The sequence below is a fragment of the Polypterus senegalus genome, chromosome 2 (assembly GCF_016835505.1).
Source record: "Polypterus senegalus isolate Bchr_013 chromosome 2, ASM1683550v1, whole genome shotgun sequence".
Lineage (NCBI taxonomy): Eukaryota > Metazoa > Chordata > Cladistia > Polypteriformes > Polypteridae > Polypterus > Polypterus senegalus.
The window spans coordinates 45,925,329-45,940,780 of NC_053155.1; the positions used below are offsets into that span (position 1 = coordinate 45,925,329).

The 15,452-nt window shown below is 37.9% G+C and overlaps 1 protein-coding gene across 1 annotated transcript in view; it reads right to left on the bottom strand.

Annotated features, from left to right (window-relative positions):
• Positions 1 to 15,452, bottom strand: part of LOC120522879 (ribose-phosphate pyrophosphokinase 2) — a 41,036-nt gene that overhangs the window by 2,001 nt on the left and 23,583 nt on the right. Inside the window, exons 3-6 of the mRNA XM_039743623.1 lie at positions 7,755 to 7,853; positions 7,000 to 7,124; positions 923 to 1,096; positions 503 to 662 (exon numbers count right to left, since the gene is read on the bottom strand). Of these exons, the coding sequence (XP_039599557.1) occupies positions 503 to 662; positions 923 to 1,096; positions 7,000 to 7,124; positions 7,755 to 7,853 (558 nt within the window). The remainder of the gene's footprint in view (positions 1 to 502; positions 663 to 922; positions 1,097 to 6,999; positions 7,125 to 7,754; positions 7,854 to 15,452) is intronic.

A 15,452-nucleotide genomic window follows, 5' to 3' on the forward strand; every position in this document is an offset into this window, starting at 1 on the left:
TACAATATACATACAGGTGAAGAAGTGCATGTTTCCCTGTAATGAATAGGGCCTCTTAAAACCAAGCCAAAAGGGAAAACTGCAGGATTACATTGTTAATATTTAAATATCACTAGGCCTTTTCGGGAAATAATACGAGGGATGTTCAAAAAGTTTCCACACTTTTTTTTTTAAATTCTATTAATAATTTCAAAAATAAATAACATCACTTTTCTATATAGTCACGTTCATTTGTGATGCAATTTTCCCAGCGTCGTACCAACTTTTTAATGCCCCATTACAACTCTTTTCGCCTTCGTTTCCAACAAAAATATAAAACTGAGGAAACTTTTTGAACGTTCCTCGTATTTATAAAATAAGGTACAACAGTCCGCAGGAAGAACTTATTTTTGTTTTGAAGAGCGTCTGTTAAACTAACAGCCATAAAATAATAAGATGCATATGCAGAAAAGGGCAAACAAGGGATGTTTTCATTGGCTTTTACATTTGATAAAAAATATACCTGAATCTTTGGACAATGCTTCATTTTTTCTTCTTGTGGAATGGTATTAGTAACAACAACGGCTTCAAAGGCAGCATTATTTATTCGAGAAATGGCTGGACCAGAAAAGATCCCGTGGGTTAAGATGGCATAGACTTTAGTGGCTCCAGCTGACAATAATCTGCAATATACAAAATGGTGATACTGAATACACAGTAAAAAACAAAACCACAAAAAGGATCTGAAGCTTACACTCTGCACTACTGAAATAGTCCTAAAAAAAATCTATCACAGATTTAATTATCAGACCTCGGAGAAGCATAAAGACAATGACTAATTGCTGAAAAGCAAAATCATTATACTTGACCAGTTAATGACCAATTTGGCAGTGGATCGACTTGAATTAGTTACAATTTAGGGAGGTTTCTGCTCTGGACTCACTTGTCTGCAGCATGGCAAATTGTTCCACAAGTGTCTGCCATGTCATCCACTAAGATAGCTATGCGATCCTTCACATCACCCACCAGGACCATTCTGTCCACCTCATTTGCTTTCTTCCTTTCTTTGTGAATCAAGGCAAATTCAACATTCAGTCGGTCTGCAATAGATGTAACTCTAAAAAAAAAATAAATACATAAAAAAATAAAAATAAAAAATAAGCTTCAGGGTTAGCAATGCTTAAAAAAAATCTAAGGTGTTTACAAATTTACTCCTGGAGGACTCCAGAGATTGTGTGCTTTCATTATAATTATTTGATCAAGCTAACCTGGATTTAAAACACTTAGCCAAAATTAAATGCCCTTCCTAAGGCCTGTATCCATAAAGTTATCACCCAGTGTAATCCTCTTTATTTTCTTTTCTACAAACCATAAACTTTCACCTTTAAGACTGAAGAAATAATTTCCACTGTATTATTACATATAAGGGAACAGTCTTAATTATTTGGCGGAATGAGAAAAACATTCACACTTCTATGGACATTTCATGTAGATGGAAAAATTAATAAATAAAGAAAAAAGGAAGAAAAAAAGATTACATTAAATACACAATGCTGTAGGTTTTAAGAGCTCTCTCTTCTCATCTTCTTCCCTCTAACTAAAGATAACATACATATTAGAAAATTAAATAAAAGGCACCCTGCTGTTGCCTTAGAATCTGAAGTGAATGGTCATTTTATTTATTCAGGTTATTTGCTTATAGCACTGCAACTCTCACCAGGACAAGCAGTAGGTTAGTAGGTTAAACAGAGCAAAAGATGTCTACCAATTAAAATAGTGCTAGATATACAGTGTTGTTAGCAAGTGGGAGAAACTGAAATATTTAAAAACATTACAGCAAAAAAACCTTGGTTGGTAGATAAAAGTCAGAGAATAAAAATAAACGGTTTAAACACAATATTTACAACAGTTTCAAGCAATATGGTATTCACATTCTGACAAAATAGATCTATAGATAAATCATATTAAACTTCAAGACCTCATATAGGCTGGTTGTTTCTCACATTTAACCCAGCACTGCTAAAATAGGCCTTGGTCATCTTGAAATCCTGAAATGCAGACGTAGTGCAATTGGTAGTGCTGTTGCCTCAGAAATTGGAGTGTTCCAAGTTTAAAGCATGTGTCAGTTTTAAACTCACGGGTGGTACCCAGATTCAATCAGAGTATTGCAGAATTTCTTAAAATGCTTGTTTTTTTGTGGACTTTTAATTGTAATAGTGATTCTAAATTGCCCAGGTTGAGAGGCTGAGATAGGTGGCGAGTTCTGTGATGGACAGATGCCCTATCAGGACAGGTTTCTGCCTTTGTTCCTAGCAAGAAAATACACAACAACAAAAAACTACACTGGCATTCCAGCAAGTCCTTATTCCTAAAACGATTTTGGAAATCAAGCTTTGTACATAGAACTTTCTCCCAAAGTGCACACCACGCTTAAACTAGAGTGCCTTTAAAGTCATTCTATCCACATCTGAATGCCTCACTGCCATAATTGTATTTCTTTCACTATGTAATGAACCATACCAAGATTGACTCCTACATGATCATATAAATAAAAGGCAGGCTCAAAATAACTCAGTAAAATGACTGAATGCATAACAGAATCAAGCCTGAAACACTTTATTGTTTATATGAACACACAACATACTGTATTTCTCTTGACATAAGAATGTAGACCACAATTGATTTTACTTACTTTAAAATAATTTTACAAAACAGAAAGGAACATTAGCAAGCTTTTGGCACTGAAAATGGATAAGCACATCTTACATGTTTTTAAATGTACTTGGGGTTGGCTACACTTGATTCAATGAAAATCAAATTGGAAAAGAAAGAATGAAGGGAGAATAACTTGTACTCCGATTCATACTGACCTCTTGTGGCTAAACTGCATCTGGTACTTTTAAAAATTTGTGTAATAAATTGACAGCTCTTGCAACACAAACTACACTACTCAGTAAATTTAACCGAACACTGAAATTACACATTGGATCTCGATGAATAAAATATTCAAGTGGAAAAATATTTACTGAGTAATATTGTGTAACACGTTGAGAACAAAGCAATTTTTTACCTACATCTTTATCACTCTTTAATTTAATATTGTTTTTTATTTGTATGCTGCTGCTGGATATTGTGAATTTCCCCTTGGGATTAATAAAGTATCTATCTAACAACAGTGAATGTAAACCAAAATCACAAACCCATTGAGGGCTGCATTCAATATTACACCGAAAAGTAAAATAAACTGAAATCAAAGGCTGATCCAACATGCATGAATTTTTTCACGGCAACTCATAATATGACTCAGCAGTGTGTATGACCCCCATGTGCTTCTATACACCCCCAACAATGTCTGGGCATGCTCCCGAGGGGAATGGGGAGGATATTCTGGGTTATCTCTTCCCAGACCTGGGTCGAGGCATCAGTGAACACCTGGACAATCTGTGGCGCTACTTGGTGGTGTCAGATGCACCGATGCATAATGTCCCAGAGGTTCACAATTGGATTCAGGTCTGAGGAACATAAGGGCCAGTCAATGGGAATGCCTCCCCAGACCATCACCAAACCTCCGCCAAAACTTGTCATGTGTCCCCAAAGTCTTTCACATCTGTCAAATGTGCTCAGTAAGTAGCCTGCTGGAGGTCATTTTGTAGGGCTCTGGCTGTGCTCCTTCTGTTCCTCCTCACACAAAGGGACAAATATAGTTCCTGCTTCTAGGCTGATGCCCTTCTATAGTCCTATCCAGCTCTCCTCATGTAACAGCCTGCCTCCTGTTTTTTACTAATGCTCTTGAGACTGTGCTGGGAGACACAGCAAACCTTCTCATGAAGGCAAGTATGAATGTGCCATCCTGGAGGAGCTGGACAACCTATGCAGCCCGAATCAGCTGCAGGTATCAGCTCATGCTACCACTAGTGACAAGGGCACTAGCAAAACACAAAACTAGAGAAGAATAACTCAGGAAGGATAAGGAGAGAGCAATTGTCTGTGGCCACCATTCCCTTTTTGGGAGTTGTCTTGCTGTTGCCTCTCCTGTGACCCTGTTGTCACTTTCGTTGTCATCAAAGCAGGTGAAGTTGATTCACAATCGCTTCTGCTTCCAAACTGGGGAGACTGATATCCTTGAAGCTTAAGTGTCTTGGTATTAGACTGTGATGATTAAATGTTCCTTTATTTTTTTTGGATTACGAACACATGACATGATGACAAGACAACACAGTTCAGTTCTCTTGGAATATTTGTTTTAAAGTTCAGAATCTTAATCTGTCAAGTTAAGATTGTTTGAACAAGTCAAGAAAAAAAAAGGAAGCTATAAACTGCCCACCACATGTGAGAATTGAATAAAGATAACAACGCTGTAGAGTACTCCGCACACATTCTGCTCATAACTATCCTAAGTTAACAACACAAATTACAGTATGAAATAATTAACATGTTTGTGTTGATCTCTGCTTGCACAATACTAATAGAATTTACCAACGTCAAGCTGACAGGCTATGCTCAAAAATAACCTTTTACTGTTTAAACTTCTTTCAGTTATACCTGGCAAAGCCAAAGAATAGGTTATAATCTTCAGTAGCAGGATGCAAGCCACATTCTTATTTACAATAGAGTCCATGATATAAACAAGATCGGTAGCTTTAAGATTTCTTGTAGTCACCATCACTTAATGACTTTCAGGGTCATCAATACCACAGCTATACACTTATAAGATAAACTGCATTAACAGAAATCAGGATGTTTAAGTAAAACTTAGTAATGGAGTCTACCTTTTACCATTAGTTTAATTCTTGTTTTACTATTCAATCGCTTAGCAATTTTAAATTGGCTCAGTGTAAAACTGGCCCCGGTCCAGGGATATATGTATTTATATATATACACACACACACACAGGTATATATTTTACGCACACAAACACTACATGGCTAAGATTATGGAAAACAGAGCATCACACCTATATGGGCTCGAGAGACATCCCATTCCAAAACCATGGGCACTGATATAGAGATGGCCTGCCCTTTGTGGCTATAACAGCCTCCAATCTTCTGGGAAGGCTTTCCACAACAGTTTGGAGTGTTTCTGAATGAATTTGTGCCCATTTGGCCAAAAAGCATTTGTGAAATCAGGTATTAATGCTGGACAAGAAGGCTTGGCTCATAATCAGCACTTCAATTTTCCCCAGAGGTGTTTAATAGGGTTCAGTTTAGGGCTCTGTGTAGGCCATGTCTTAATGGACTTTGCTTTGTGAATAGGAGTACAATCATGCTGGGACAGAAAACGACCATCTTCAAACTGTTGCCATAAAGTTGGAAGTACAAAATTGTCTTAAATGTATTTATATGCTGTGGCATTCACAGTACTCTTCACTAGAACCAAGGTCCCCAGCCTAAACCCTGTTAAATAGCCCCAGACCATTATGCCTCCTAAACCAAACTTTACAGAAGGCACTCTACAATCAGGAAGGTGGCCTTCTCCTGGCAGACTGACAGATAGTGATGCGCAATTCATCACCCCAGAGATCACATTTACACTGCTTCAGAGTCAAATGACAGTGTGCTTTACACCACTCAAGCAGACACTTGGCAATGCACATTGTGACCTTAGGCTTGCATAGTTTCTGGGGCATGGAAACCCATTCCATGAAGCCCCTGACACACAGTTATTGTGCTGAAGTAACAAAGGATTGGCAATTTTTAGAAGCTTTGCACTACTGCCCTTGGTGGCCCTGCTCTGTCAGTTTGCATGGTCTACAACTTTTTGGCTGAACTATTGATGCTACTAGATGCTTCCAGTTCACAATAACACCACTTGCAGTTGACATGGGAAAATCTAGCAGAGCAGAAATTTCACATACTGACTTAAGGCAAAGGTAGAAGGCTATGACAATGCCACTATTCAAGAAACAGAGTTCTTCAGTATAATCCATTCTAGTGCAAAGTTTGTCAATGGAGATTGCATGGCTATGTGCTTGATTTTGTGCACCTGTTAAAGGGTGTGGCTGAAACACCTGAATTTCACTATTTAGAGGGAAGACCACATACTGTATTTATTTATCCTAGCCAACCCGTGGCGTAGCATACGCCACATAATTATTTATTGATGTGTGAACACTTCCTGAAAGACACAGTTGTCCAAATGGGGAGGGTTTGAGGATACAACTGTCAGTGAATGAAAAGATGGAACTCTGGAGAGAGCAACATACAATTGTCCATGACTGAAAACGGGTTTTGGCAGATACAGGCATATCCTTTTGAAAGTTTGGCCCTGTGCCTTATTAATTGTCATTGCAAAGGCCAATCTAACAGGAAATTGTCTGCGTGTAAAAGTAAAAAGCAAATGTGAATCTGATGGGGTCAGGGAAATCCGGGGAATAAGGACAGTTTGTGAAATAGCAGATGTGATAGTCTTACACTCAAGTAACATTGCAGTGAATGCTGGTAACAGAAAGTCTAGTCATGCTCTGTCATGCGTACCCCATGGTCGGGCAACTTGGTCGATTATATATATATAGAAAAGCAGCCGGAACCGAAAAGAACAGTGAAAAGTCAACGTGGCTCAAAGTGCATGTGGACTGTAGTACAGACGAAAAAGACTGAGGCTGTGTTTGGCGAGTTGTTGCGTATGGGTACATGAACAGGCAGTGCACATGCCTTGAGACCGACGGTGGACGCGGGTGGAGGGCGGGGCTCCGTCGTGCATATCCCATGACGTGGGAGGAGGGTTAGAGTGGGCCTGGCCCCGTCGTGCATATCCTATAGTATCCCATGGTCTTACAGTTGGTGGGCTGGGCTCTCCGTCTTGTGTGCCCTTCGTGAATTATATATATGGATTATACACTTAAAAAATTATTTTGAAGTTACTAAATTCAAGAATGTTGACTCATCTAGTTCCAACTTTTAAATTGTTTTCCAGTAGTACTCTTTTGTTAGTAAATCATTCATTATGCACTTCTATAGTCTATAGAATTGGATAAAACACTCCAATAAATGAAATGCAATTACGTAAAGAGAAAAACTACACCTTTTTGCACCGCCAGCATCAGGAGAAACAATAATGCAATTTTTCCATTCAGGAATATTTTCCTTAATCCACTGTAGAACTGCAGGCTCTGCATATAGATTATCCACCGCAATATCAAAAAAACCCTAGAACACAAACACACTTAAATTAGCCACATAATTTATATGTTAACACATTTACTTTGTATATACAGTAGGTCTCAATTACATAGGTGAACAAAAGTTTGTTGTGAGCTATGCAAGAACCACCATAAATGTATGCGACATAACCTGCCACTCTGCTTTATGATCATATGCCATATATAAAATTTTATAGCATATATTAATTTTGATTGCATCATTAGGTAAAAAACAAAAAAATCTTTCATTTATTATAAAAACACTAAAAGAAAATATTAACAATTCTGAACTATGCAAACAAATTTTGATGTATAGAATATCCTTTTCCATGGTCTGTCTGGGAGTATTAATACAGTTTTTGTGGCCCCCATTTTTGTAAGCTACAAGTATTTATGACCCATTAAACATTTCAAAAGACATGTATATCACTTGCTGCCTACATTATGTACAAGGACTGCCTGCCGATTACAAGATAAATTTGTATTAGGCATAACACATTCTCTCAGATCACTGCCTGCCTGCTAGGCCAAATCTTGGCTAATCTCACAATTATGCAGCTCTTTAGTATTATGATTGTTAACTTCTACACATTACATAACCAAATAAAATTCTGAGAAATACACATCTTTTGCCCACCTGGATCTGGGATGCATGCAAGTCCATTGTAATGATATGATCTGCTCCTGCAACAGACAGCATGTTTGCCACTAGTTTTGCAGAAATAGGAGCACGGCTCTGAAATGAAATTTTAAATAGTCAAACAAGCAAATAAAAACATGACTAAACCTGACTAAATATTTCTTTTTTTTCCATGATGGCATAGAAATTCTGTACCTACAACAGGTCTTGACAAACATGCCAGTGATTTACTTGTAGAAAACAGTTCATATATCTTAACAATGTTTCTTTAAATTACACACACACACAAACAGAAAATACGTACATAAACACATACTGTGTATTTACACATACAGAAAAACAGACATTGAAAGACATTTGAGCATTCGCTCTTAACTCTACATTTACAGGACTAAAAACACACATATACAGGAGGTTTTCTCAAAATCACTTGGAGAGCCAGTCATGAGAAATAAACCTGAATCAGGGGTGCTAATTTGTGGGTAAAGGTCGAGTTAATCAGGAACGGAGTTTAAATCAAACCGAACATACTGTAGATCTATAACAATGCAGTTTCCAGTGAGCCTGCTATATGTATAGTAAATACCAGTATAAAAAGGACAAGAACATTAAATGCACTTTTAAAAATTATTGTACTGTTACTAAGTAAATTTATCCTTTTGTGAAATTTACACTGTGAAAAATACTTTATACATATTTTATATTGGTTGGCTTTACTAAGAACAAGTGGGTAAAAAAAGCAACTGAGAGAGAGAGAAAATAATGCAAAAACACACCTGCCATAAAAAAATAAAAAAGTAAAGGTTTATCTTTATAACAAGGAAAAAACAAATGTTTAAAAATGGTTCATGTTTTGGAAATGCTGTTTTTCCTTTTTTGCTACAGTGGTAAGAATTTTCACATGGTGTGAGAAGAAATACATTAATCACTACCTGATTATGAAACAATCAGAAAGGTAGATATACAAAAACTACTCAAATCGCCAGGATAAATGTAAACCTGATAAAACTTTCTATTTATTTTTCAAGGTCTTTCCTTACTCCTGTTTTCTTACCACTTATCCATTGTATTTCCTGAGCCCATGTGGAACAAATCCTGAGAAAAACTCCACAGCTGCCAAACACTTTCCACTGTTGTACCACCCTAAGCAGTTCCTGCTATTGTCTACAGTCAAAACCAACTCTGCACAGTAAACATTTAGATGCTATTTGTTACTTCCTTTTTAAATAATTTCAGTTCTAGTAACACTGATCTAAAACTTTTGCAGAAATAACATCTGTTCCTACACCTGTTAAAATTTAAGTAGACGTACATTAAAATGTACTTTTCTAAACAACTGTCAAAGTACATTGGAACACAAGGATTTCAAGCAGTGTAATTCAAAAACTGAAAAAAACCTTCAAAACATTTATAAAATAATGTAAAAGTCCAGTACACAAGAGGGAAAAAGCAAAGCACATATTGATGTAAACATTCGTGTTACTAAGATGACACAAGTAACACTGACACTCGAGATCAATTACTGTTTTAATAATGGAAATAAATTTATTCTGAGAATTACTATTATTTGTACATGTGCAATAACTACAGTTAAATTTCAGCTCTTGAAGTCCAGTTCCTGAAAGTTATTTTTACATATCGTAAACAGTTGACTCCTACACTGTGCAGTAGATACTACTTAATACACCTCAAACCTCTCAGCAGGAAAAAGCCTCAAATTAGATCACATCTCAAATTAGAGCCTTCTCTGGGTCATACAAGTGTATTTATGGTGTAACAGAGAGAGGGTAGTATTTTGCTGGCCTCATGCACATAATACAACCAAAGGAGTCAAGATATAAATTAGTGTTCAAATATTTGGAATCATCCAGAAGTTCTCATGTTTTTTTAATAGAAATGCATACTTTTCCCATGGCAACCTTAAAAATTGTTTTAAAAATATAGTCAAAACATTACTAATATTGTACATGCGTGAAATTACTGTTTTTTTTTTTTTTAAATGTAATATTCACATATGACTGCAAAGCTTCATCTTCAGCTGCCATCACTCCAATGTTCTAATGGTTCGCTCCCTTAGGTTATCCTTTATTAGTCATGTTTAAATGTTAATTGGCTATTTTAGAAAAAATATTAAAATTGTGTTAGCACAGCTGAAACATGCTATTCTATTCAATAAAGCAAATAAATTATCTTGCATTGCTAGGTACTGACATTCCTAAAATTCAATGGGATAATGCATCAAGCACGTTTATAAAATCGAGACTTAACTCATTGAAACTCACTTGAATTAGCCTCGTTTTTCCAATGGAATTTCAGTAGGATCCAGAAACTCCAAATGTTTCTAGTTAACTCAAGACCTGCTTTGGCAATCCAGATTATGTGCACACTTGTGAGATCCAAGTAGCCCAAACAACAAATCGTTAATAACATCTATCATAGTTCAGAAAGTGTAATATCTGAAGATTGAGTTCTTGTGACTTTAAGCATGAAACAAATAGCATGCATTATAGGACAGCTTGGAAAGGTTTACAGTTTTAATTGTCATAAAATAAAAGTACATATAACAAAGACAAATGACAGCCTTTCCAGCAGTTAATCAAAAAATAGTTGACCTATAATAACACACAACAATAATGCATCCACTAAAAAAAAGGCAAAACAGGATGAATGGCTATCCACAGCAAACCAATCTCAAAGTACATTATGGTTCAGAATTTGTACATTGCAAAATTAAATATTAATTGCATTATTCAAATTAAAAGTTTACTTTCAATTGCCAAGTTTGTCACATCACTCATCAAACACTTAAAACAGGTACAGATGTGACAATGTTGTTGGTACACCTCACGAAAAAGAATCACCTACAATTGTCACTGAACTAATTTCAAACTGAAAAAAGTAATTGCCACCCATCATTGTTTATTCCATATTTAGCAAAAAAAAAAAAAAACCAGACTTTAGGGTTTTGTTTCAACAGAATAATTTAAACAATAACACAAAATGAAAATCTCGCAGACATAAAAAGATGGGACCTGTAACGTAATAATTTTGTTGCACAACCTTTAGAGGCAAACAATGCAAACAACCGATTCAGAGAGCTCTCAATTCAGGGAGACTTCTGAACCCATTAACAGATTGTATGGTCCACTCATCCTGATCAAACTGCTCCAGCTTTGTCAGGTTTGAAGGGTATCTTCTCCAATCTGCACGTTTCAGTTCTTCCCACATATTTTCAACAACAATTAAAACCGGGGTCAAAAGGCATTCCGAATAGTTGTTTTGTTCTTAGTCATTCTTGGGTGCTTGTAGCTGTGTGTTTTGGGTCATTATCCTGTTGGAAGATCCAAGATCTGTGACTGAGACAAAGCATTCCGACACTGGGCAGAACATTTCACTTCAGAATGCCTTGATAGCCTTGAGATTTCACTGCTCCCTGCACAGACTCAAGGTACCCTGAACCTGACGCAGCAAAGCAGCCCGAAAAACATAACGGAGCCACTGTAGGAATCATTCACTTTTCTTTGAAAGCTTCACTTTTGCATCTGTGGACAAAGAGCTAATGCGACTTGCCAAAAAAGCTCCAGTTCTGTCTCATCTGTCTGCAGGACATTCTCCCACAAGCATTGTGGCTTGTCAATATGGATTGTAGCAAATTTCCATGTGGCCTTTCTATGCCCACCCTGTCCCCCCACAAAAGTGGGGTCCTCCAGGGTATTTTTCTATTCAGTCCACTGTCACTCAAAAAGTTAGATGGCATGATCACACACTAATGGACCCTGACCTTGCACTTCAGCTTGTGTCTATTTGGAAGTTGCCTTTGGCTTTTTGTCTACCATTCTCACTGTCCTTCTGTTCATTCTGGGGATGATTTTCCTCTTGTAGCAAAGTCCAGGGAGGGTGACTACAGTTTCATGAACCTTAAACTTCTTAATAACAGCACTTGCATCACAGGCACATCAAGCTGCATGGTCTTATAGCTTTTGCCTTTAATATGCTTCTCTGTAATTTCTTTTGGATGATCTCAGATAACTTTGCTTTCTCTGGTCTGTGATCCGTGTGGGTCTCACAATGATACCAAACAGCAGTGACCAGTTCTGTTGAATTGTTAACATGTGTAGCATTAATTAAAAAAAGCTAGTTTGGAAAAAAAAGTCACTCTCATCCAATTATTTATGATAGTTTCTAGTGGTACCAACAAATATTCCCACGGCATTTTAGAATCTCTTTGTAAAATAAGGAATACTTTATCTCTTTTTAAACTTGCTTTGCTTTACTCAACGACATACCAAAGGGATGCAGGTATACTATATAAGGGACAAATGATTTTTATTTTACCATTCTTCAAGAGATATACAGCATTTTTTCAATGAGAGCTGTAGGGGTACCAACAAATTTGTCAATGTTCATATTCGATAGCAATATGAAAACGCTTTCAGAAGTAATTGAAAATTATACTAAAGAAAATAACTTACTTTTTCATTGCTTAAACAGAACACTTGGAGTAAGTAAATGTATACTGCACATTTCATAACCAAAAACAAAGCTGCAGCTTCTGCCACTGGTGTGATGTACCAGTGTCACTCCTGCTCAAGGAGTATGCCTTCATGAGAATGTCTAATTGCAAAATATGACTGGTCCGTGTCACTTAAAAGAAATGATCTGTGCTCTGATGCTACAGAATTATTTGTATTATTTGTATTTTACTTAATTGATTCTCTAATTAACTTGCCACTTCTGTTATTCACACAAGTGCAGTCTACTGCACCCATGACCTTTAGAAGCAATCAATGCAAACAAGCGATTTGGAAAACATAAGTAACAGTGTCAAATTTAATTGATACAACTTTGGATAAATGTATCTTACAGAAGTTCACTCATCACACTCCACATTTTATGCATTGAATGTAACCACAAGTATCTGTATAAAAAAACATTGTAACGAGTAGTAGACCAGACTTAACCATTCTGATAATGTTTCTATTTCACCAGCATATCCTCAACTACAAAACATTTTTTATTTTTAATATTCTACTAGACAGGAAAATAATGGGCTATAATTGTAATAAAGGGTGTGGAACGAGCCCCGGACACAGACAGACAGACACTGTTCTAGCACCCAACGCATGCATTTATCTATACTAATAAAAGGCAAAGCCCTCAATGACTGACTGACTGACTCATGACTAATTCTCCAACTTCTTGTGTAGGTAGAAGGCTCATTCCTTACAGCTTACTTACAAAAGTTAACCAGGTTTTGTTTCGAAATTCTACGCATAACGGTCATAACTGGAACCTACATACATACAGTGCATCTGGAAAGTATTCACAGCGCATAACCTTTTCCACATTTTGTTATGTTACAGCCTTATTCCAAAATGCATTAAATTCATTTTTTTCCTCAGAATTCTACACACAACACCCCATAATGGTTTTTGCAAATTTATTAAAAATAAAAAAACTGAGAAAGCACATGTACATAAGTATTCACAGCCTTTGCCATGAAGCTCAAAATTGAGCTGAGGTGCATCCTGTTTCCCCTGATCATTCTTGAGATGTTTTTGCAGCTTAATTAGAGTCCACCTGTGGTAAATTCAGTTGATTGGACACGATTTGGAAAGGCACACACCTGTCTATAGAAGGTCCCACAGTTGACAGTTCATGTCAGAGCACAAACCAAGCATGAAGTCAAAGGAATTGTATTTAGATCTCCGAGACAGGATTGTCTTGAGGCACAAATCTGGGGAAGGTTACAGAAAAATGTCTGCTCCTTTGAAGGTCCCAATGAGCACAGTGGCCTCCATCATCCATAAGTGGAAGAAGTTCAAAACCACCAGGACTCTTCCTAGAGCTGGCCGGCCATCTAAACTGAGCGATCGGGGGAGAAGGGCCTTAGTCAGGGAGGTGACTAAGAACCCGATGGTCACTCTGTCAGAGCTCCAGAGGTCCTCTGTGGAGAGAGGAGAATCTTCCAGAAGGACAACCATCTCTGCAGCAATCCACCAATCAGGCCTGTATGGTAGAGTGGGCAGACGGAAGCCACTCCTTAGTAAAAGGCACATGGCAGCCCTCCTGGAGTTTGCCAAAAGGTGCCTGAAGGACTCTCAGACCATGAGAAACAAAATTCTCTGGTCTGATGAGACAAAGATTGAACTCTTTGGTGTGAATGCCAGGCATCACGTTTGGAGGAAAGCAGGCACCACTCATCACCAGGCCAATGCCATCCTTACAGTGAAGCATGGTGGTGGCAGCATCATGTTGTGGGGATCTTTTTCAGCAGGAGGAACTGGGAGACTAGTCAGGATAAAGGGAAAAATGACTGCAGCAATGTACAGAGACATCCTGGATGAAAACCTGCTCCAGAGCACTCTTGACCTCAGACTGGGGCGACGGTTCGTCTTTCAGCAGGACAACGACCCTAAGCACACAGCCAAGATATGAAAGGAGTGGCTTCAGGACAACTCTGTGAATGTCCTTGAGTGGCCCAGCCAGAGCCCAGGCTTAAATCCGATTAAACATCTCTGGAGAGATCTTAAAATGGCTGTGCACCGACGCTTCCCATCCAACCTGATGGAGTTTGAGAGGTGCTGCAAAGAGGAATGGGCGAAACTGGCCAAGGATAGGTGTGCCAAGCTTGTGGCATCATATTCAAAAAGACTTGAGGCTGTAATTGCTGCCAAAGGTGCATCGACAAAATATTGAGCAAAGGTTGTGAATACTTATGTACATGTGCTTTCTCAGTTTTTTTATTTTTAATAAAATTTGCCAAAACCTCAAGTAAACTTTTTTCATGTGGGGTGTTGTGTGTAGAATCCTGAGGAAAAAAAATGAATTTAATCCATTTTGGAATAAGGCTGTAACATAACAAAATGTGGAAAAAGTGATGCGCTGTAAATACTTTCCGGATGCACTGTACATATATACGGCCATAGCCTGCAGCTCGGTCGCCGTGAGAGTGGAGTTGCATCCCCCATCATCACACCTCCCACGTAATTGAGTGCCTGTCCATATAAGGCCGTCCATCAACAGTAATCCAATAGACACGCTGCCGCTAAATATTCCCGGGTGAAGGACTGTGCTTATGCAAATGAAGATGAGATGGTCAGGGATAGACTAGTATTTGGCACAAACTCAGCGAAAGTGCGAGAGAAACTTTTAAGTGCCGGGTCTGAGCTAACATTAAATAAAGCCGTGGACATCGCAAGATCGCACGAGATAGCACAAGCACAGCTGAGAACCTTTGATGTATGTACTCCGAGCGGTTCACGTGAACTGACTTTGCAGGACTGGGAAAGGTAAACCCGTGCATGCAGTGTGTGATGTCTCAGATAAAGAGGAAGACAAGCTGCTTATTGATGCAGTAGGGAAGGAAAACCCCTCTGAAACTGAACAAGCCTTTGTAGACATATCAATAGGAAAGCGAGGTGTAAAGCTTAAATTTAAATTACGTTCAGAGACACTCTGCCACTAAATATTCGCAGGCAAATCCACAACTTAATACCGGGAATGCCTGTTAAACATCTTAGATTCACGAGTACCGATTTGGGTAGTGATCACTTCGATGAATGAAACCTGTTATCTTTACAACTGTTGACAACGAAGATGAGATGGTCAAGGATAGACTAGACAAGCATGGAATGTAACTTGAGCACAACACATCCTCCAAATACGTACCTGGTTGAAAGAAATAATGATAAT